Source organism: Felis catus, chromosome A2 (genome assembly GCF_018350175.1).
Source record: "Felis catus isolate Fca126 chromosome A2, F.catus_Fca126_mat1.0, whole genome shotgun sequence".
Taxonomy (NCBI): domain Eukaryota; kingdom Metazoa; phylum Chordata; class Mammalia; order Carnivora; family Felidae; genus Felis; species Felis catus.
The window spans coordinates 32,909,293-32,933,417 of record NC_058369.1 but is presented as its reverse complement, the minus strand read 5'-3'; the positions used below and the strand labels follow the sequence as shown (position 1 = coordinate 32,933,417).

The 24,125-nt window shown below is 39.5% G+C and overlaps 1 protein-coding gene across 18 annotated transcripts in view; it reads left to right on the top strand.

Moving 5' to 3' along the window:
- Nucleotides 1-24,125, top strand: part of MAGI1 (membrane associated guanylate kinase, WW and PDZ domain containing 1) — a 638,028-nt gene that overhangs the window by 525,625 nt on the left and 88,278 nt on the right. For 10 of the 18 annotated variants that reach the window (XM_023249926.2, XM_023249920.2, XM_023249919.2 and 7 more), the window contains 3 exons: nt 6,859-7,060; nt 15,527-15,609; nt 19,922-19,960. In XM_023249926.2, coding sequence (XP_023105694.1) covers nt 6,859-7,060; nt 15,527-15,609; nt 19,922-19,960 — 324 coding nt within the window. The remainder of the gene's footprint in view (nt 1-6,858; nt 7,061-15,526; nt 15,610-19,921; nt 19,961-24,125) is intronic. The other 8 variants (XM_023249921.2, XM_023249918.2, XM_023249931.2 and 5 more) reach the window with 2 other exon arrangements.

Below are 24,125 nucleotides of genomic sequence, written 5' to 3'. Positions count from 1 at the left end.
TCTATTTTTAGTTTTTTGAGGAACCTCCATACTGTTTTCTAGAGTGGCTGCACCCGCTTGCATTCCCATGACGTTTTCTCATTAAGCTCAGAAGCTGAAATTCTTCAAGATGACAATTAAAACAATTTTTGATGGTTTATTGTCACACCAGTAACCCAATCCTTCCGCAAGAAGCATTAGATAAAGAAGAGACCTAATTTGTTATCCTGGTTTCTTGGTTCTCAGTAGTTGTCTTACTATGAACGTAATTTCTAACTTTCTTCATCTGTAAAATGGTTAAGGTTAAATCATATCTAAGTTCCCCCTTCTAGCTCTAAGATTTTGAGTCCACAAAAATTTTCATTTTCCAATTAGAATGGATTAGGCCAGGGGCTGACCTACTATTGTTCCAGCTAGGAGAAATTTGCCATCTTTTATTACATAGGCATTTATTTAAATCAGTTCCTTTCATTCACGTAGAAATATCTGATTCATATTTAGTAGTCCTTGCTGATATGAAAGCCAGTTTTGGAAAAAAGTTAAAATATTTCTTTTTAAAAGTAGCTAACATTATAATGTCTTGATCTTTCAACAAATAAGGATAGCACATCATGACGTAACCAAAACATATTTCCAGGCCCAGAAAGAAGACCTGGGGAGTGATATGCAGTGAAACACTCCTGCCAGGTGGAAGACGGTCCCCAGGAGACATGAATGTCCTTGTCTCTCCTCTATTTATTAAGTAATTTCTTGGTGTAAAGCAAGAACAAAGTAGGAATTGTTGACAGTTGGTTTTAATGCACTTCCTATGTCTAACTACTAGGAACCTTTGTCTCTTAGAAAACATGCCTCAGAAATTCTGACTCCATTCAATCTTCGCTTGAAATCCTGGCATCAAAGAAAAACTTTTGGGCCCAGGTCATCATTGCTGTATTCAGTCTGATCATTCATTCCGTGCGCACACACACACAAAAGCCAAGTGACACTTGAACGTCTTCTGCAGCTTCCTGTCCTAACCCCCAGAAAGCTGGTAGGATGCATAGAGAAGTGATGTTCAGATGTACATGTGATGGGTATCCTCAGTGTGTTGAGTAAATGCCTCCTCACTTACCGAGCTGTAACTGTGACAGCTGACAGCCTGTCATACCCTAACTCATATAAATTCTTTCAAATAATTGACACTGTGTGTATCTCTGTGTCTATGATATGTGTATCAAACTAGCTATGTCAAAGCATTTTGCTCTCTGAACCACTTTAAGTAGCAATCCACCAGCCACTTGGAGCACAGAGTGACAGTAACATAATGAGGTCTTGGCTCTGGGTTGCGAGAGTTGTGATAAAGGAATGAGTGTCATATCCAAATACGGAAACGCTATGGAGCTATTAAAAATATTGACCAGGATATTTTTAATTCACATGCTGTTGTTATTATCTTAGCAGATTTCTGCTCTGTGGCTTTGGAAAGAGGCACACGATGTCTAAATAGCATGCCTAAGTGATATTGGGAATGTCTGCAGGTAAAGGCAGGAAATACATGGTCAGAAGCATCCTGGGGAGGTGGCCACAATCCCTGCCACCGTCTGTGACGGAGGCAGGAGCTGAGCAGTGAACAGTCACCCCAGATACTCCCCACAGTACTGACTGTTGAACACAAAGCATTCTTCTACAAACCGTGCCCAAACTATGGACCTGAAGGAGCCCTTGAAAATGAATGCTACGTGTGCTTCATGAAGGTAGAGTTATGAGCCAAGCACACACATTTATACAAATAAAAAAATTTTTAAAGCACATTTGTATAAGTACTTTGTTTCGTACAGCTTGGAAAATATGTAACAGGCCACCACAACTAAAAAGTAGCTAGTTCATCCATTAACCTCCTCTAAGAGACATCAAGATATTTAATTGTGTTTTGAAGCCTTTTTTTTTCTCCCAACAGCCCCCCTGTTATTGAACATGAGGTTGCTGATGCTTCTTTTCCATTAGTAGGCAATGATAAAACATTGCTTTGGACTGTCAAGAGATAATATTACTCTAAGAGCTAATGTTTCTCCATTGCTATGTGGCAGGCATTTTGCTAAGCTCTTTACCCATATGCTAGAGAGGTCTAATAGCTTGTCCAAGTTCACAAAACCAGTGAGTGTCAAACCTGTCATTTCAAGCTGACTCCAGAGCCTACATGCTCATCCAGTGTGCTATTTGTGTTTGAATCAGGTTTATTAGTTATGTACCTAGTCAAGGATGCACATAATCTCAAAGTACATAATGCAATATAGGCTCCGGAAGTGTATTTTTGACATGAGTTTGTATTCTCAAAGTTACCCTCAAAAGCCCCCAAGTATGTGTATGTGTATGTTAAATGCTTGGAAGCTTCCTGTTTACTATGAATGAAAAAGTTATCGATGTTATTTATGGTTTACAAGTCCTTTTCACATGTATCCTATAAACCACCTGGAAATCTTTAGAGATAAGCAACATAGGTATTACCTCCCCCATTTTGCAGATGAGATCACCAAGGAAAAGTGCATGTTCCCTCACTCTAGACAGTGGGAGAACCGGGCTTCCTCGTTGCCCATCGGTCTGTGTGCCAACAGTCCCTTCTACCTATCCCGTTGGGATCCATTGGCAACCTCTCATAAGAGAGTGACAGCAATGCTCCTAAATGTTCGGTGAATCCATTGAAAGATGTTCTGAAATCAGAGCACATGTCAAGGTCAAAGCCATGATTAGGACTATTAATTTTTAAGTCTCTACTTTTTTCCAGCCTCTCATTTTTGGACTTTGCATTTTCTTTAAGAGAATGAGATTGTTTGAGGTTCTGTTGAACTGGAAAGAAGACACAGAAAGCCAAACACGTCAAGTTGCTCACATTAAACATCTGTAGCTTTGTTTTTGTTCATCAATTAGATGGGAGGAATCCTTTGACAGTATGAAGTCATCATCATGTGCACTTTAAATATCTTACAGTTTTGTCACTATACCTCGGTGAAGCTGAAATATTTTTAATAAAAAATATCGATGGCTTTTTGTATGTCAGTCATACGTCAATCAAGCATGTGTTTAAAGAAGACATGTACAACATACAAAATGAAAAATATTTGGATACTTCACAATAAGGTCTAGTTGCTAGAAGAATTTTAATTTTTCTTTAGGAAATTATAGTTGCTTAGATATTTTGCCAGTGAGCTAACATTCCCTTCCCATAGTCAAGGTTTTGGAACGCTGGCAGGACTTTGTTTTTTACATAAATTACATTGAGAGTTTAACCGAATCCTTTAATGTTTATGTCCAGCCTGTTGCCACTACCCCCTTTTTTTGTTACATCCAGCTTCTATTAAAATGGGTTGATTAAAATTCTTACATAAAACTATTGAATGTCATCCATTGCCCTAGGACTTCTCTAGCCCTTAAATACCATGTTAAAAGATGATCACTGACTTTGGACATTTGCGTTTCTAGCAGCTGGTCCCAGTCCCTGAGGACCCGTCAGGCCCACACTGAGTGCCAGGCCCGTCGGCAGGCATTTTACGTGTCCTCAGTCCTTCAGTTCTTCTGGCATGCGCATTTTGTTTTCACTTTACAGCTGAGGAATCACTTGCTCAGAAAGGCAGTCCGTCTGTTCTGAAGTCACACAGCTAGAAACGGGCAAACTCTGTGATCTGGACTGTGGTCTGATGTCACGTCCATCCTGAGGGCCCAAGCTGACCTGAAGACAAAGGTTAATCATAATAACTTTGATGAAGAAACTGATGATGATAGCAGCTAATAAATACTGTTAGCTGTATCCTACACACTGTACTGGCTGCTTTACTAAATTCATGCATTCCTCCCCACAACCCAGAGAGGTTGGTACCATTACCCCCATTTTATAGATGAGGAAACCAGGGCTTTCAGAGGTTAAGTGTGTTGCCCAAATTAGCAAAGGGTGAGGCCAGGATTCAAAGTTAGGCAGTCTGGCTTCTAAGTCAGTGCTTGTAATCGGTATTCTCTTCTCTTTTTGTTTTTGTTTTTGTTTTTGTTTTTTTGCTTGTGCCATATTGCTCTTTTAAAGGAATTGTGATTGAAGTATTGGGAACGTTTTGCATAAAAATACAGATTCCCACCTTCTCTTTAAAAAACAGATCTGGAGGGGCCACCTGGGTAGCTCATCTGACTTCTGCTCTGGTCATGATCTCGTGAGTTCAAGCCCCGTGTCGGGCTCTGTGCTGACAGCTCAGAGCCTGGAGCCTGTTTCAGATTCTATATCTCCCTCTCTCTCTGCCCCTCCACCACTCATGCTCTGTCTCTGTCTGTCTCTCTCTCAAAAATAAATAAACATTAAAAAAAAATCTGGAAATACTGAGTCCACTCTTCCTCAGGACGCTGACATGGCACACAGAATTCCTTGCCCCCATCAGAAAGGCTGAACCCTCTGCAATGCTCCATCTAGACATATTATTTGTGCCTTGGCTGGCACTGCAGACATAGGAGTTTGGACTCTGGCCCATCGGCAGCAAGACAGAACCCCTCCCAGAAGGCGAAAGTTCTAGTGAGTCTTTTGAGAGCTCTTTATCTCTGTCCTCCAAGTATGATTCTTGTCTCTGAATCTCCATCACTGGGTGGTTTAAAAACGCACATTTTGGAACGATCCCCCAAGTCTATTCTCTATAGTAGGGAGTCAGAATCTGCACTTTCACCATCTTTCTGGGTGATTGCTATGTACACGTCCATGTAGGAAGTGTACATTCTAAAAATACCGGAAAAGGGGCGCCTGGGTGGCTCAGTCGGTTGGGAGTCCGACTTCGGCTCAGGTCATGATCTCGCGGCCCGTGAGTTCGAGCCCCGCGTCGGGCTCTGTGCTGACAGCTCGGGGCCTGGAGTTGCTTCGGATTCTGTCTCCCTCTCTCTCTACCCCTCCCCTGCTCACATTCTGTCTCTCTCTCTCTCGAAAATAAAAACATAAAAACACCAAAAATGAATATACGTTGGCTCCTAGAGACTTAAGGGCTACTCTTTTAAATCCTGCCAAGTTTTTGAATTTATTTTCTGTCGATTTGTAATTTCAAATTGTTTCTTCCCTGTTGGCTTCATTTCCTTTTTTCTCCTTAAAAATTCTAGTTCTTTTATTAACCTGCACTGATGGATACAAATTGTGAAACCAACTCAAATTGGCTTAAGCAAGAATTTAGAGGATCAAGCAACTGAAGAGGCCAGCAGTACATGGCATCAGTGGCTCAGGCAGGAATATTAGGCAGCTTTCTCTTTCATTTCTGCTGTCCACTTTGTAGACTTAATTCTAAGTCAGGTCTTGCCAACCTGTGTCAAGATGGCCACGAGCACCTGCAGCATGAGAATCCGTCAGCTTAATAATTTCAGCATCCAGAAGATAATTCCAGCAAACGCTTGTATGCCTGGCATTCATTTGCTTTGGATCAGGCACCTGACCCAATAAGAAAGGCAAGAGTGATAGCCCTGTGACTTGGGCATACCACATGAGCTAGGTGTGGGTTTTTTTTTTTTTTTTAATTTTTTTTTTCAACATTTATTTATTTTTGGGACAGAGAGAGACAGAGCATGAACGGGGGAGGGGCAGAGAGAGAGGGAGACACAGAATTGGAAACAGGCTCCAGGCTCTGAGCCATCAGCCCAGAGCCTGACGCGGGGCTCGAACTCCCGGACCGCGAGATCGTGACCTGGCTGAAGTCGGACGCTTAACCGACTGCGCCACCCAGGCGCCCCTAGGTGTGGGTTTAAGTCAGTCCCCCCCTGGACCACAAGGACTTTGATGGGTTGGATTTCCAAAGGGAAGTCTGAGAGCTGGTTCTAGAGAAAGAGGGTAGAGATGAATTGCAGGGAAAGACGACAGGCGTCCTCCTCAGTGGTGGCAGATTTTTGGTGGAAGTGGTTGTTTAATAGGCTCCATGCGCCCTCCATCCAACTTCTGAATTAGCTTCATTCTCTTGTGCATCATTGGGAGCGAGTCATGAGAGAAAGATTTGAAAACGGCCTTTCATTATTCCTCAGTCTGCTTTCAGAAATCATAAGTGTCTACAGGAGAATTACTGTGGGAGGTGGAAAATAACCACAACTCCTGATTCTTAACGTTTTAAAGCCCCGTGGAGACTGACGTTTAACATCCTCATAAAAATTCAGCCAGAATGTCAGCAGCGCCATTTGTAGATACGTTGATGACATCATCTCTTGATGTTTCCAGTTAATAAGAACGCAAGGAGATTCATGTACTTCGAGTCTTCTTTTAAAACCCAAGTCAAATTAGTCCACCCACATGATACTGTTCTGGGGGTAACTGTCTTGTTTTTTGCAAGAACATTCCCTTACTTTTCCAAAAGAAGCTAGAATCTGACTCACTGGGATAGCTGTGTCTATGCTCTAAAGTTTTATATACTTGCCAGCTTGATGTGTCGGTTTTTGATCTTTGCCACTGTCTACCAAAACTGTTCTGAATAATTGTTACAAAAATGGAGAATGATGCCACCCTATCTGTGTTTTCTTCTTGCTGTCCAAGGCCTGCTGAGTCAGGAAACCAAATGACACCTAGGAGTGAGAGTGTGGCTCAGTCTGTGTTTCGATGCCCCTAGTGGTATAAGAGACATTAGGGTTTTAGTTCTGAATTTGTTTCTTCTTTGGCATTTCCAAGGTTTTGAGCAGTGTTATTTGAGCATGTCTTTCTCTTCTTTCTTTTTAAGTGCGATAAATGCGGTCTGTCATTTTGATGTTTTCTATTAAGAGAACTTCCGTCTAAATAAAACAATAGAGTTGATGGCCAGCAGTTGGGAAAGAGCGAGGGCTTTTAAGAATATAGATGCAGACAGTAGTGAACACCTTGCTTTGAGGTATGATTGATGAATTTTTCTCTCTCCTCCTCTCTCTGCAATTTGACAGCCGATTCCGGTGCCCAGGAAGAGCACACTCTCCAAGAAACAGCGTTACCGCCTGTGAATAGTAGCATCGTCGCTGCTCCCATCACGGACGCTTCTCAGAAGTTCCCTCAATACCTACCTCTTTGTGCAGAGGATAATTTAGGTCCTCTACCCGAGAACTGGGAGATGGCGTACACCGAAAATGGAGAAGTCTATTTTATAGAGTAAAGTATACCCTTCATCCTTTCTGAAGCTGTCCCTTTATGTCGTCACTCTTCCTTCTCGCCCCCTAGTGGCTACGGTTGTAAATTACATCTGAAAGGACTGATTTTGCGCTGATGGTTTTCTTTCATATAGTTTCACAGGCTTTGTGCCAAAAAGCAATCAGCACAGCCTCCCAATCATTGAGTCTGAGGATCTCGAAGAAGCTGAAGTTAATAATTTCCCTCAAGAGTGAAACAACCATATTCTGGTGTATATATAAATTAGGGCATAATATATAAAGAACATATGGAGCCATTCAGTAAATTCTTTGGTTACTTTTTTTTAATTGGGTTGCAAGGGCTTTAGGGTTTTTTGTTGTTTTTTTTTTTCAGTTGCGTTTTAAGAGTTCTTCATACATTCTGAATACAATTCCTTTAACATCTTTGTGGTTTGTGAACATTTTTTCCAAGTCTGACTTTTCATTGTCTTGACTGTGTCTTTTGAAGAGCCCCAAGTTCTTAATTTTGAGGAAGCCTGATTTATCACTGTTTTTCTTTTGTGGGCTGTGCTTTTAGTGTGCTGGCTGAGAACTTTTTGCCTAAATCAAAGTTATAAAGCTGTCGTTGTCTGCCATCTTTGTTTTAGAAGTTTTATTGCTTACATTTTCCATTTAGGTGTATGATCCATTCTAAGTTGATTTTTTTTTTTTTTTACACGGTGCAATTACATGGATTGAAATTTGAGAATATGGTAGCCTCCCTCCCCCAGTCCCTACCCTGTAGTCTCACGTGGCACAGTTTTAGTCACTCATGGTCAACTGTGTTCTGGAAACAGATGATCCTCACACATTGTCACAAGGTCACTAGTGGCCTCATGCTACGTCACAGTGCTTATGTCATTCTCATTTCATCTCATCACATAGGCATTTTATCATCTCACGTCATCACAAGAAGAAGGGTGAGTACAGTACAATAATATACTTTGAGAGAGAGAGGCCACATTCACATAAATTTTATTATAAGATATTGTTATAATTGTTCTTTTTCATTAGCTATTGTTAATTTCTTACTGTGCCTAATTTAATAAATTAAACCTCACCATAGGTATGTATGTATAGGAGAAAACATAGTATATTTAGGATTTGGTACTATATATAAATCTACAGTTTTAGTCATCCGCTGGAGATCTTACAACTTAGCTTCTGTGAATAAAGGGTGGGTTACACTATACAGATGTGAAAAATCTTTCAAAATTATAAAACTTACATATATCTATGTGTGTATACATATGCATATACATATATACATATATATATGTATATATGTATATATAAGGTATTACTAAAAGTTAAACATTTAAGGGGAGCCTGCGTGGCTCAGTCAGTTAAGTGTCGAACTTTGGCTCAGGTCATGATCTCGCACTTTGGGGGTTCAAGCCCCGTTTTGGGCTCTGTGCTAACAGCTCAGAGCCTGGAGCCTGCTTGGATTCTGTGTCTCCTACTCTCTCTGCTCCTCCCCTGCTCATACTCTGTCTCTCTTTGTCTCTCAATAATAAATCAACTTTTAAAAAAATGTTTTTAAAATTAAGCATTTAATAAGTAGTTTACTAAAAGTGGAAAAATAAACAATTGAAATTATTCTAAGAATCTCAGGTAATAGCATTTTTTCTCCAATAATAATCAACTTTTTAAAATTTGTTTTAAAATTTTTTTTAATGTGTTTTTATTTTTGAGAGAGAGAGAGACAGACTGAATGGAGGAGGGGCAAAGAAAGAGTGAGACACAGAATGCAAAGTAGTCTCCAGGCTCTGAGCTGTCAGCACAGAGTCTGACGTGGGGCTCGAACTCACAAAGCGTGAGGTCCTGACCTGAGCCAAAATCAGACGCTTAACTAACTGAGCTGCTCAGGTGCCCCACTAAATTTGTTTTTTAATGTTTATTTAATGCGATCAGCACAGAGCCTGACACAGAGCTTGATGTCATGAATCATGAGATCATGACCTGAGTCGAAATTAAGAGTGAGACACTTAACCAAATGAGCCATCTGTGTGCCACAATAATAGTCAGTTTTTAAAATGCTACACTTTGGCTCTATTATTAAGATTCTCTGTTAAGATTTACCATGGTTTATATACCACTAAAAAAAAAAAACCCTAAGACAAAAAAAAAAAACAACCACAAAATGGCCAATTAAGCTATAAAATAAATAAAAATATAAGTAAATCTGTTATATTCAAATTGAAGTTGAAGGTCTGCTGTTCAGTGAACAATAGCCAAGTGAAAGTGACAAAGAAAAAGATTAGAGAAGACACAAATTACCAGCATTAGGAATCAAACAGGGAATCACCGCAGACCCTGAAGACATTAAAAGGTAATCAGAGAATGTTGCCAACAAACCTACACACGTAAAGTTGACAACTTAGATAAAATGGACCAATTTCATGAGAAGCACGAACTACCACAACTCATCTGTATGAAATAGATAATTTAAATAGCTCCATAATGACTAAGGAAAATGAATTTGTCATTTAAAAACTCATGAAAAAGAAATCTCCAGGCCCAGATGGTTTCACTGGAGAACCACTCCAAGAATTAAATTTCTATACAGTCTCTTCCTGAAAACAGAAGTAGAGGAACACTTAACCAATTATGTTTATGAGACTATTGTTACCTTGTTACCAAAAACAAACAAGGAGAGTCTAAGAAAAAAAGAAAACTACAGAGCAAGAGCTCATGATTATAGACATAAAAATCTGCACCAAAATATCAGCAAATAATATTCCATAACAGAGAAAGAATTTTATACCATGATCAAGTAGAAATTATCCCAAGGATATAAGACTGGTTCAATATTTGGAAAATTCATAAATACAATCTACCATATTAAGATACTAAAGACAAAACCCGACATCCTATTTACCAATGCAAAGTCTTTGACAAAATTCAGCACTCATTCATGATGAAAGTTCTCAGAAAAACAAGAACAAGGGGAATTTTCTTGGCTTGATGAAGAATATCTACAGAAAACCTACAGCTAACATGACACTTAGTGGTAAAAGACAAAAAAAATACTTCCCCTGCATGATTGGGAGCAAGCAAGGCTATTAGCTCTCACCACTCTTTTTTTCTTTTTTTAATGTTTACTTATTTTTGAAGGAGAGAGACAGAGTGTGAGTTGGGGGGCAGGGGCAGAGAGAGAAGGAGACACACAATCTGAAGCAGGCTCCAGGCTCTGAGCTGTCAGCACAGAGCCCGACACGGGGCTCGAACCCACAAACCGTGAGATCACGACCTGAGCCGAAGTCGAATGCTCAACCGACTGAGCCACCCAGGCGCCCCAGGTCTCACCACTCTAAATCAACCTGGTTTTGTAAGTTCTAGCCAGGAAAGTAAGTCAGGAAAAGGAAATAAAAGGCCTATAGTTTGAAAAAGAAGGAAGAAAACTATCCCTCTATGCAGATCACATGACCATACCCAAGAAATGTATAAGAAAGTACAAAATCACAAGAAATGTAAAAAAATGTTCTAGAATCAGTAAGTTCAGCAAGATCACAAGATAAAAGATAAGCATACAAATATCATTGTATTTATGACCACATGGACACCAAAATTCAAGAAAAAATATAATTCACATTTTCTTCCCAAAAAACTCCACTTAAGCATAAATCTAACAAGATATGTCTAGGATGTTATATACTGCAGACTACAAAACGTTGTTGAAAGAAATCAAAGAAAGTCTAAATGGAGAGATGTCTTCCATAGATTGAAAGACTCAATTATATAGTAAAGATGTCCACTTTCCCAAAATGGATATGCACGTTTAGCGAACATTCTGTCAAAATCTCAGTGAAGGCTTTTGTTAGTATAGACAAGTTTATTTTAAAATTTATATAGGGGGGCACCTGGGTGGCTCAGTTGGTCAAGTGTCCGGCTTTGGCCCAGGTCATGATCTTGCGGTTCTGAGTTGGAGCCTGACATCGGGCTCTCTGCTGTCAACACAGAGCCTCCTTCTGATCCTCTGTGTCCCCCTTTCTCTCTGCACCTGCCCCCCTCTCAAAAATAAAAATACAACACTAGACATGAATAAACAAAGTTTATATAGAAAGCCAAAGGAGCCAAAATAGCTGGAATAGTTTTAAAAGAGAAGAATAAACTTAATCAGTTTGTCCATTATCAAGACGTATTACATAGCCGCAGTAACAGAGGCTGTGTGGCGTTGGCGACGAAATGGGCACGTGGATCAATGAAACCCAGAAACAGACCCACAAGTATGTCTAAGTGATTTTCAACAAAGATGCCAAAGCCATTCACTGCAGGGAAGAAGATAACCTTTTCAAAGAAGTGCTATTGGAGCGAATGTTTAGCCAGAGGTAAATAAATGAGGCTCAACCTCAGCCTCATAATTTATACAAAGAAATTAATTCACAGTAGCTCATCACAGACTTAAGTGTAAAACACAAGGCAGTAAAAGTTTTCAGGAAAAAAAATTTTTTTTGAGCTCTAGGTCCAGACAAGGAGTTTTTAAGACTTGACATCAAAAACATTGAACCCTAAAAGGAATTACTGATAAATACAGCATCATCAAAATAAAAAAAAAAAAAAAAACACATTTGCTTCACTAAAGACCCGAATAAGAGGATGTTTTAAAAAGCAAACTACAGAGTGGGAGAAAACGTTTGCAAACCCCGTATCTGAAAATGGACTGTTATCTAGAGTATATAAAGATCTCTCCAAACTCAATAGTAACATTAAAAAAAAAAAAAAAGATCAGTGAGAAAATGAGCCGCAGACGTTTCACTGAAGGGATATACAGATGGCAAAGAAGCACGTGAAAAAATGTTCACCATCATTAGCCATGAGGGAGATGCAAATTAAACCCAGAAAGATACCATTACATACCTGTTAGCATGGCTAAAATAAAACATAGTAAGAAGGTAAATGATGGCACAGATGCAGAGAAACTAGATCATTGCTGGTGGCCATGTAAAACTGTATGGCGTTCTAGAAAGCCGTTGGGTGGTTTCTTTTTTTTAAATCGTCAATAAGTTTTTATTTTATTTTTATAAGTATTTAAATTCTAGTTAGTTCCCATGTAGTGTAATACTGGTTTTAGGAGTAGAATTCATGATTCATCACTTAGTATAACACCCAGTACTCATCACAACAAGTGCCCTCCTTAATGCTCATCACCCATTTAGCACATGACCTGCCGACCTCCCCTCCAGCAACCCTCAGTTTGTTCTCTATAGTTATAAGTCTTTTATGGCCGCCCTTTTTTTCCCCCCTTCCCTTATCTGTTTTGTTTCTTAAATCCCACATAGAGGTGAAATCATACGGTATTTGACTTTCTCTAACGGACTTATTTCGCTTAGCATAATACCCTCTAGTTCCATCCACGGCATTGCATATGGCAAGATTTCATTCCCTTTGATGGCTGAGTAATATTCCATTACACACACACACACACACACACACACACACACACACACACCCCACTTCTTTATCCATTCATCATTCGATGGGCTTTTGGGCTCTTTCCATACTGTGGCTGTTTTTGATAATGCTGCTATAAATATTGAGGTACATGTGCTCCTTTGAATGAGTATTTTTGTGTTCTTTGGCTCAGCATCTAGTAGTGCAGTTGCTTAGTGGTGCTTTTTAACTTTCTGAGGAACCTCCACACTGATTTCCACAGTGGCTGCAGTTTCTTATAAGACTAAACATGCAACTACCATATGACCCAGCAATTGCACATTTGGCCAAAGAAGTGAACACTTATATTTACAGAAAAACCTGGACATGTATGTTTATAGTAGATTTCTCCTAAATAATCAACAACTGGAAATAACCTAGATGTCTTTCAGTGATTAAACTCTGGTACATTCGTGCCATGGAATACTATTCAGCATTAAAAATAATTTATTGATATATACAACAGCCTTGATGAGAATGAATGAAAAAATAGCAATGCTCAAAGATTACATACTGTGTGATTCCATTTTTAGAGCATTTTTGCAATGACAGCACTATACATGTGGACAACATGAGATTAGCAGTTGCCAAGGACTTAAAAAGGGTTTTGGGGGCAGAGATTAGAAGGGAACCAGATATGGCTATAAAAGAGTAACATGAGAGGGGTGCCTGGGTGGCTCAGTCCATTAAGCATCTGACTCGTGATTTCGGTTCAGGTCATGATCTCATGGTTCAGTTCATGGGATCGAGCTTCACGTTGGGCTCAGCACTGGCAGCTCAGAGCCTGCTTGGGATTCTCTGTCTCCCTCTCTCTCTGCCCCTGCCCGGCTCATGCTCTGTCTCTCTCTCTCTCTCTCTCTCTGTCTCTCTCTCTCAAAATAAGTAAATAAACATTTTTAAAAGAAAAGAGTAACATGAGAGATCCTTGTGATGTTGAAATTGTTTTGTGTCTTGACTTGTGGCTATCAGTCGGTATTCCATAGTGACATTGTACTATAGTTTTATAAGATGTTACCAATGGGGGAATCTGGGTAAAGGGCATGTAGGATCCCTCTTTGTTCTTTCTGATAACTACAGGTTAATCTATAATTATCTCATAATACAGAATTGCTTTTAAAAAATCATATATAATCTTCCATCGCCACAGTGACCATTATTGCTATATTACTGGTTTAAGAACAGTACTGACCATAAGTTGTAGTGTTGGACTCCCTGGGTTTGATTGCCAGGGTTTGATTGTTGGTTTCTCGGTACCAACAGAGTATCTTTGTACAAATGTCCTCATTTTTCTGTCCTCAGTTTTCTCATCTGTAAAATGCATCAATACTTCCCTCATAAGGTTATCATAACGATGAAATAAATTGTAACAAATAGGTAAAAAGAATAGATTCTGGTCATTGTAAGCAGATCAATCATATTAGTGGCAGTAGTTGTTGCTATATTATATTAACTTTCTTTTTTTTTTCCTTTTTAATACAGTTGAGATGATTTGTATATACATTTGTGCATTCTGTTTTTCACTTAAGCCTTAAGTTTTTGCAGCAGTTAATAAGATTTGAATCATTTAAAATGACTATGGTAGTGTTTTTCAGCATTTACAACCCAAACTTCAGACTTCCAAAAACAATTTAGGTTACTACCTAAATTTAAAAAAAAAAAAAAATTTCTTTTTTTTCATTTCTGATTTGCAGTTTGAACTACTGGCCTTGTAGTTCTTTGCCTCTCCGATTTAGCTTGCATAGACTGGCCTTGGAGCTCACGCAGAACCTCATCCCAGGGTCCTGAGCTGTTTCAGGGCACTTCCTCCAGACATTCTCGTGCCACTTTTAACGTGGTTGAAGGCCAATATCTATCCCTTGCACTGGTCCCGCACACCTTCAGACGTTCAAGGCCTCACTCAGTGTCTCTTGAAACATTTCCCCTGGAGTCAGACGATGCCGTCTGGGAGGCAGACACATTTAGCTTCTCCAAGCTTTTGTGGGGGGTTTTTTGGCCCAGATTTTGTTTATGATAGGTAATTTTGGGTTGTCTTCACTATTGTGTGCAACATAACTCAGGATGCTGCGATTAATGATAGGTATTAGCAGCTTTGAGCCAATTGTGTGAATTGAGGTAGTTTCGTGCTGTCAGGGGGAGTTCTTATGTAATGTAATGAGTGAAATAGCAGCCTTCTTTGTGAATTCCAGCATCCAAGGTTTAAGTCACAGACAAATTGAAAGCAAATTGGAGTTTGCTCTTCTGTAAAGGTGAAGACTAAAATCAGTCTAGATAAAGGGAGACAGCATAGACAAGGGGTATCATTTGGAACCCATTTTTCAAAAATAAAACTGACATCACATTTTAAGCTTTCCATAACAGAATGATTATACCTTAAATAAGTAAAAAGCCTACTGAAGGCTCTTCCCAAGCCTTTTCTTTTCTTTTTTTAATTTACATCCATTTTAGTTAGCATATAGCGCAACAATGATTTCAGGAGTAGATTCCTTAATGCCCCTGACCCATTTAGCCCATCCCCCCTCCCACCCGGAGTCCCTCCAGCAACCCTCAGTTTGTTCTCTGTATTTAAGAGTCTCTTATGTTTTTCCCCCTCCCTGTTTCTATTTTTGCTTCTCTTCTCCTATGTTCATCTGTTTTGTATCTTAAAGTCCTCATACGAGTGAAGTCCTATGATATTTGTCTTTCTCTCACTGCGTCATTTCGCTTAGCATAATACCCTCTAATTCCATCCAGGCAGTTGTGAATGGCAAGATTTCATTCTTTTTGATTGCCGAGTAATACTGCGTTGTGTGTATATACCACATCTTCTTTACCCATTCATCCATCGATGGACATTTCCCAAGCTTTTTGTAATTCCAAACTCGGGCTCTCTTCTGGGATGAGTTTGTTGTTGGGAAGTAGCTTTGCTCTGGTTGAGGGAAAATGTTCAAGAACATGTAATTCTGTTGTCATTGAGCTTTTTGCTTTTTCTCTCTCTCTCTTTTCAAATGTTTTCCTTGTTTTTGTTTCTGGATTTCAGCCATAACACGAAAACAACATCTTGGTTAGACCCTCGGTGCCTGAACAAGCAGCAGAAGCCTCTGGAAGAGTGTGAAGATGATGGTAAGGAGCTAGCAAGGTCTTAGTTCAAGTGTGCTTGAGGCTGTTCACATGTGCAAATTTTAAGGAGTTACAGCAAGGTCAACCAGGATTTAACAAATGAGTTTTTAAAAAGTCATCTCATTTCTAGTAAATAAACTGTAGGGCAATTAGAATTGGAGGGCAATCAGAATTGTTTTAAAAGAACAGTTTGTTTACACATGAAGGCAGACGTATACTAGTATTCCATTTTAAACAGAATTTTAACACAAACTGTTTCAATGAAAATATAACCTCTGGCTTCAGGACCTTGGAGAACACTCTAGAAAATCTCTAGGAATATAAAAACCAAAGGTGCTCTGGTTACTCATCTATGGGGTCCTAATCCTATATTAGGAATGTCTTAGAGGAAAAAAACATCAAGAAATTTTCTTGAATTCTACATATTTCATAACTTGGCATTGGGAAAGCAGATCGTGACTTCTTGGGAATCTCTGTGTAACTTAGAATATATCCTGATTATCTAAAAAGTAGATTCTTCCAAGAAAGAGCCCGAGGTGTTACCCTTAGCTCTACTCTGCCTGTTAATCTTGAAAAAGAATCAATTGGCTAAGAGAGTTACTATTTTAAAACGTTTATTTCACGGCTTTGGGATTTCTAATTATTTTTCCAAAATGAAAAAAATTAGAACAAATGTTTCCTTTTCAGTACTCTGAAGTCTGTCCCAAGTTGTACCAAAATTACTTTTTGACATGGACGAATTAAAAGGGAAATGGTTTGTTTAGCTGCTCATTATTCATTTCTGGCATTTGAATTAGTAGTATAATTATGGAATACATATTTTACTAAAAGATAGTGAAACTTTATTAATTTGTCCTATGGGGCAGAATTATATAAACTTGAGGTTTGCCTGCAAATGTAAGCCATTGAACTATAATACTGCCAAAAACCTTGTACTTCTAGATCTTTCTGTTCTACATGGATTGCAGATACCATGAAATGAGCATAAAATTGTGTGTTCATATTTATGGGAGTGACTCCAAGTGGAAATACAAATCCTCCTGACTAAGGAGACCCGAGCGAGATGCTTCCCTGATTTTGGTTGCTGAAGAAGGAATGGAACACGTGTAGTCAGCCTCAATATTTTACATGCTTAAGGGATAATGAACTGTCCTGATTATCCAAGTATTATGTTTAATGCGTAATACGAAAGTGACCAATATTCAAACATCAGAACATAAAATACATTCAACCATAAAATTTCAGAGAACAGAATTTAATCTTTATTTGATGCTGGATGATTTTGAAGGCATTTTGGACTCCCTTTACCATAGGCTCTTCAGTGCGGTCTCCGTTATAATTATACTGGGAACATATAAAAATGCCTGTTATTATAATTTTATAGACGATAGAAGACTCCAGTAGCTTTTACCAGGAGAAACTTAATGGAGTAAAACTGTTGAGTAGAATTACTGAATGATTTTGTTACCGAATCTGTTGCAGTTCAGCCTTGAACAACACAGGATTGAACTGCAGTGGTCCACTTTTATGCAGATTTTTTCAATATATTAGAAAAATTTTTAGAGATCTCGGACAATTCAAACACCTTGCAGATGATGTATAGCCTTGAAATACCAAAAACATTAAGAAAAGATTAAGTACTATTGTAAGAATACAGTATAAAATACTTCTACAAAATAAGTGCTTATCGACTATATTATTGGTAAGGTTTTCAGTCAACAGTAGACTATTTGTAGTTAAGTTTTGGGGAATTCACAAGTTATATACAGACTTTTTCACTGTGGAGAGTCAGTACCCGCAACCCCTGTGCTATTGAATGGTCAACTGTTATTTTTAATTCTTAGAATTCTTGTCATTGGTGTTAATGTTATTACCTTTGGAACAAGTATGTAGTCATACCAAATACCATTAGGTTATCCATTTGTCCTTTCAACTTAGGATTCATATATGCTTTTTCCAGTAGAAATTATATGTATGTCTGTATACACAGTGTGAATATATAACCAGATGTTACCACTCTGACATTTATCAGTCCCCACACCTTCATTTGCTGTTGCCGCTTAACACAAATCTGCCTTGTGTTGTTGTTTATGTCGTGACACCAAGAAGAATAGTGTTTTTGCTCACAGTATTGTCCCTGTATTCAATTTCTGTTCTCTGGAGGCCATATGCACATGGTCTGTAACAATATCGCTTCATAGTTATTGTGAAATTTTTTATATACTCTGTTTTCTGGCTCCAAAAAAGTAAGAAAGTGGCTTGGGACTTTGATCTTTAGTATATAACTCCATTTGTTGTTTCTGTATATCTAGTTCAATTAGAAGCCTTCCACCTTGCCTTTGAGCTCCAGGCCAATATTTAAAAATGCTTGGTTGATAATGCTTTTTGTCTGAAAGAGACTTCAAACGCAGTCTGAATAAAACCCAACTAAGGATCTCTACCCCCCAAAATCTGGTCGTCTGTAAGTGTTCCCTATCTCGGTTGAGGGTAAAATTCATGTATACCTGTGAGTCCCCCTTGACCTACTACTTGACCATGATTTCAACCCATCTACCCTCTGAATTTACTTTGCCTCTCAGGTATCTCTGGAATCCATGCACGATTTTCTTTGTTGCCTGTGGCATCCTAGTCCAGGTCACATGCCTCTGTCACCCTCACTCTTGCCTACTCTCCTTACCCTAGACCCAGAGCACTCTTTTAAAACGTCAGTGTGATTGTGTTATCCGTGACCACCCTCTCGAGCCCTGTTCAGTGGCTCTCTGTCCACGCAATATTCAGCCCTCCCCACAGCTGGTTTCTAAGTTCTAAGTGCTTTGGCCTCTGGTTTTTCTCACCCTTGGTCCTCTCCACTCTGCCCTTCATGCCCACTAGCACTTTCTTAGGATACTCTTACATTTTACAGACAGATACTGAATGCCTCCTATATGTCCATTGTGTCCTAGGAACTTCAGATGTATCAATGGACACAACCATCAAAATGCCCTGCTGTCATAGAGCTTAAATTTCAGTCATTCTTCACTTTAAGTCTTTTTGTTCCATCGGGCATATCCCTCAGGTTACAGGTCAGGGACTCTTTCTGTGACCTTGCCCCCAGATATGATTGGGTCATTCTGTGATGCGTGTTACTTTAGACACATTATCACAGGTTTTAGATATGGAAGCTTTATTTATGGAAGGTTGGGATTTGTCTCCTCCTCCAAAAGAATGTATGATTTGTCACTTTGCCCAATGACTGGCCCATGGTAGGTCTCTCGTTAAATACTCACTGGAGAAATGAATTGGATGCTAGCATCGAAACTTACTGTTGACAGCAGAATCACTTTTAAATCAAGAGTTCACAAGGTATATAGTACCATGTCGGGAACTAAAGTCAGCAATTGAGTCATCCATGCATCCATCCGTCCGTCCATCCGTCCATCCATTTAGAAGTATTTAGTACCTACCAGGTACCAAAACACTGTACTGGGCACTGAGCATTTCACAGTGGTGAAAATAAGTCTTCCTCCCTGTGTTGGTGGAGCATACAGTGGAGGAGACAGCCACCTGTTCTGTAGCTGGAGAGACTTCCTGCGTAAAATGGTTTGTTGTGTGCTGTCCCCTGCTCTCTTCTCGGTTACAGTGCAGTGTCTTACTCATAGCCGGAGGGGGTCAAGAAGGGAGAAGATCCTGACCGGTTTTGCTTCCTGACTTACTGTGACCATTGTCACTGCAATATTTCTGGGCTGTTTGACTTCGAAATCTCATACCAAGTAAACAGTGCTTTCCCATCCTCGTTTCAGGGCGGCCTTCAAGCCCGCTTTCGTCACGTGCAGCATCCTGACATAACTCATCTCTAACTCCCTGCATTCTCAAATTGACCCCACCTTCCACTTTTCAGGCAGCATTATTACCTCTAAGCTCAGTAGTGCTTTAACTGTGAATATAATTGCCTCAGTGATGAGAGCATTACCGCAGGATTAGAAGGACTAATATTGGAAGGGGTAACAGCTTTGTTTGCCCGAAATGAGGTGTGTAATAAGTGACTTCCCACTTAAGAACATTGAAACCGCAAAGGTATTTGTCATCTTTTACAACCAATCAAACCCTGTTTCGACATGCAAGGAAATGAGCCATATAATTATGTTACCAATATCAGCTCTTACCATTTTGTGATTTACACTGAAGTCTCCGGTTTACTAGCTGAGCCAGTGAAATAGGCCACAATGCAGGTAAGGACAAAACCAAGTTTTTTTCTGAGGGAAGTTTTCTTTCTTGGTGTCGGTGTCTGAATTTTTCTTTCTCTCTTTTCTGTCTCATTCCTGTTATTCCTTTGGAGAAGAAGGGGTCCACACCGAGGAGCTGGACAGTGAACTAGGTAAACCCTCCCAGCTGTATGACCTACCCTGCATGCTTTTGTCTCCAGTGAATTGCTTAATCCTTCCGTTTCCTTAGTCTGCCCTTCTTCAATTATGATTTTCATTCCAGCTTACCCGTGAAAGGTCAGTCTTACAACCCTCAAGTCTGACTCGCAGGCATCACGCAGAGTTGTAATAAGTTGTGTCTACAAAGAAAAAGTCTGAGTGAATGGAGACTGGAACGAGAGTCAGCACATTGGGCCCAGGAAGTCTTGCAACTTGAGGATTAGAAAAAGACTAAGGGATAGATGCTTGCCGTGTCCCTTGAACTCTCCTATAACCCCTACACCAGCCTCGTTTCCTTCATTGTTTGCTGTGGGCGGTTATCTACAGGGGTCACACAAAAAAAGCAAAGCAAAACAAAAATAAAAACCCACCAACTAATGAAGGGACTTTGTAGGAGTAATAGCAATACAGTAATTCTCATCACTAACCAAATAGTTAATAATAGTCTTAGTCTTGTGTTAGTAAGTCGCCAGCCACTTGTTGGCTTTGTTACTGGAGTGAATGGCTGGAAAACCAGATGCTGAGCTTATATGTGACATACAAGCTTCGAGTGTATGTATCAGTGTAAACCAAGTCTTGACTTGTCTAGCTGTTGCAGTCTAGAAATAATTTACATTAGCAGATAATGCCACACTTTTTTATCTTTGCTGTTGGAACATATTGAATTATATCCCATGCTGTTTTATGTTCAGCTTTGAACAATATTAAAGTTAGTTTGCCTTCTGTCTGATGCATCTACTGAAGGATAGGGTGGAAAGCGCACGTTTCAGCTAACGTGCACGTAAAAGCCTTGGTTTATTGAACGTTGGCCATCGTATATTTTTTAAATAGATGATTAACATCAGTATGAACAGAACTCTCCTTAGATTGTTGCATCAGCCTGAGATTTTTGAGATTGCCTTAGGAACTGAAAATGTAAATACTTAATAACAGCAGATTATTGTTTTCATTTGATTTTGTTTGTGTTTGTTATATAATAGTCAATTGTGGTTGACTGGAGTTGTAATCCAATGGAATTTAGCTCTGTTTTTCTTCCTGTTCGGAACGTTGCTGTTGTAACTGATGGACATGCCAGCATTGGTCGATAACTACTGAATGGAACTTATCTTTCAAGACGTTTAATAAGTTGTCCTTGCTGTGACTGTGGTAGGAAGGGCTGGAGGCTCATCCTGTGTGATAGAACAATTTAAAACTTACTTTATCAGAAAAAAATTGATCGGTAATATTAAAGTAATTGAAGAAGACCGAACTAGGGTTTTTTTTTTTTTGAGACACAGAATGAGTGCCTTAATCATTTGCTGAGCCACTTTAAATCACTCTTGCTGGTGATTGATATGTGTGAGTGACCCCTGCTGTTCATGGGTGCCAGGTGGAGATAACAGAACTGCGCACGGGGGCACGACCTTTTCTGCTTCCATGGAAGTTCGAATAGTGACACTTTTAGGAAAGAAGTTTCTATACTTTTCCCCTTGTAACTATAATATTGTGGGAACTTGCCTGTGCTGTTGAAGATTGAAAACATAAGTGTTAATGCCTGCATAGTATCATCTCTCATGGTCATAGGCATTATTTGGGGAGATGGTTTGGTAACATGGTGGGGACAGTCTGTGGGGGCAGATCAGACTGCCTGGCTTCTTATCCAAGCTCCCCTGTTTACTGGCTGTGTGGCCTTGGGCAAGCTACTCTACTCACCTTCTCTTAGCTTTGCTTTCCTTTTCTGTAAAGAGAGGCTGAAGGAGGAGCTCCCATGGTGTTTGTAGGAAACCTAATGATAAAGTCTTAATATCTGTCCCTGTGATCAGCACATATTGTTAGGTTTACTAGTGTCATTATTTATTAACTAATTCTCACCTGTTGGACTTTTTAATCCTCCTGTGGCATTTTTTTTTACCTTTAGTCCGGGTCAGGGGAGGAATGTATATACTGTAGAAATGACCCAAATATGTCTTTCTAGGTGGAGATAGGACTCTGGATTTTTGCCTGCACATATCCACTGTGTAAAGAGTAGTGTTAGTGGGTGTACACACACACACACACACACAGACACACACACACACACACACACACACACACACTTTTCTCTTGCATTCATTCCATATTCTGTTGACAAGCTCACTGCCCATTTTCTTAACAAGAGGGTCCTAATTTCAAATAGTAGCATCTGTCAGGTTTTCAGTGAACATTGGGATTCCACATGTGGCAAGGAAACCCTCTCTGTGATCTGCCTCTGAGAGGTAGGGGACGGTTGGCTTGGGTGTGGAACACAGATCACGTGATTATAGAGTTGTCATTTCTGATCTCTGTTGGGTGAGTTGGGTCAGTAGCTACATTATGCACTTCTGGTCTGCAGCACTTATCACAGCCTCTGCAGACAACTTCCCAGAATTGAAAAGTACTTGCAGAACCTCCTTTTGGAATTTTAGGGTATTGATGTGCTGAAACCAACTAGGAGAGGTAGAGACAAGGAAATGAGGTTCCTTCCCCACCCAGGCTAGGTCACAGTTTTGAAATCTGTCTGTGACTGTGAGCACGACTTTTCAATCTGTGTGTTGACGAATCTCTTGAAAAGAACTTAGAATGTTTGACTGCTTCCTATTTGCTTCTGTGGTGACAGTTAATACCGTATGAGATTTTTCAAGGCAGGGCTAGGAAACAAGGAGGCTGTATAAATCTGTTCTGTTCCTTTTCTGCTTTCCTAGAACGTTGCCATTTGTTGAGCCTACGTGCCAGGTGCTGTGTGAAATGTTTTTTAGGCATCCTTGTTTAATCCGTAGTTGACCTTGAAGTAAATCCCAGTGAAAGATGTGGTTCTAAGGCATTAAGTAACTAGCCCAGTGCCAGATCTATGAAGGGGTAGAGATAAGGTTCAGCCCCCCACCTGGGCAAGCCCAAAGGGTCTTAGCTGCTTAAAGTACATGTGACAGGTTGTATATTCTGGTTTGATGTCCAACAGTTTTGAGACATAGGAGCTGATTCTTCGGGCAACATCAGAGTGTTTAGTAAAAAAAAAAAAAATGGAATGTCATTATTTTGGGGGCTTTGGCATTTTCTGCCATTCTTAGTTTTTTAGAACCAAAAGACAAATTTGAGGACAAACATCTTCCTTTTTTAAATCGATGACCCATTTCTATTTTAAGCATTAGGAAACTAATTCCTATTATTAAGTTAATTACCACATTGGAAGTGAGAAATCTATCTTTTCAACTGAAAATGAGCTTTTAGCTTAGAAAACTAGAAAATTTCTGGAATTTGCTAATCTGTTCCAGGAGATGTGTTTAAATTTACAAATGTCCGGGAATATCACTTGATCTGCCACATGTCTCACCTCTAGAGTATAAGTTGTTGACTAGACAACAGGACAAAGGTCAGAGGTGGCTTCTTTTTTTCGTACCCTCTTTAGACCTCTATCAGAGCATGAACAGTATGGTGTTTGAATTATCTGCATAATTGTGCACTTATAATTACATATGTATCCCTGGTGCCTACCACACCCTCGAGCAGAAGTGGACACTCTCCACATGTTTGACAAATTAATAACTGAATGAGTTAACATACAGCATACTATTAGTTCCAATGTACATTATAGTGATTCAGTAATTCTATACATTACTCAGTGCTCATCCTGATAAGTGTACCAACGAGTTGAATTCTTAGTATTTCCCATTTTATCTGAAGATAATCAGGCCGAATATTCAAGGGTGCAAATTCCGAAAAGGATTTGGTTCAGTGAGACATCAAATTTCACACTTACCCCCTCCTCTGCCCCCATTCCAGAGCAAACATGAGGCTGTGCCCCAATCTGCATTTTTTTTAATCTTTGATTTCTCAACTCTTTGGAAAGATTTTCCTGGTTCATTTTCATTTAAATGGTAATTTCCAGCTTTGTAAGGGGAAACCATTTCCCAGGCATTTGATTTGCATCAGTTCGTAAGACTGGGCGTACAAAAATGCCAAGTTGCATCAACATCTGCAAATTGGACCTGTCTTGCATTTTAGTAGCTTGTGTCTCCTGGAATTCAAAGACTTCTTTAAAACCTGCTAAGCGTTTAAAAAAATTTTTGAGAAGAAAAAGGGGGAAAACCTGTCTCTTTGTTTGCAAATAGATAACATGTGGAGCAA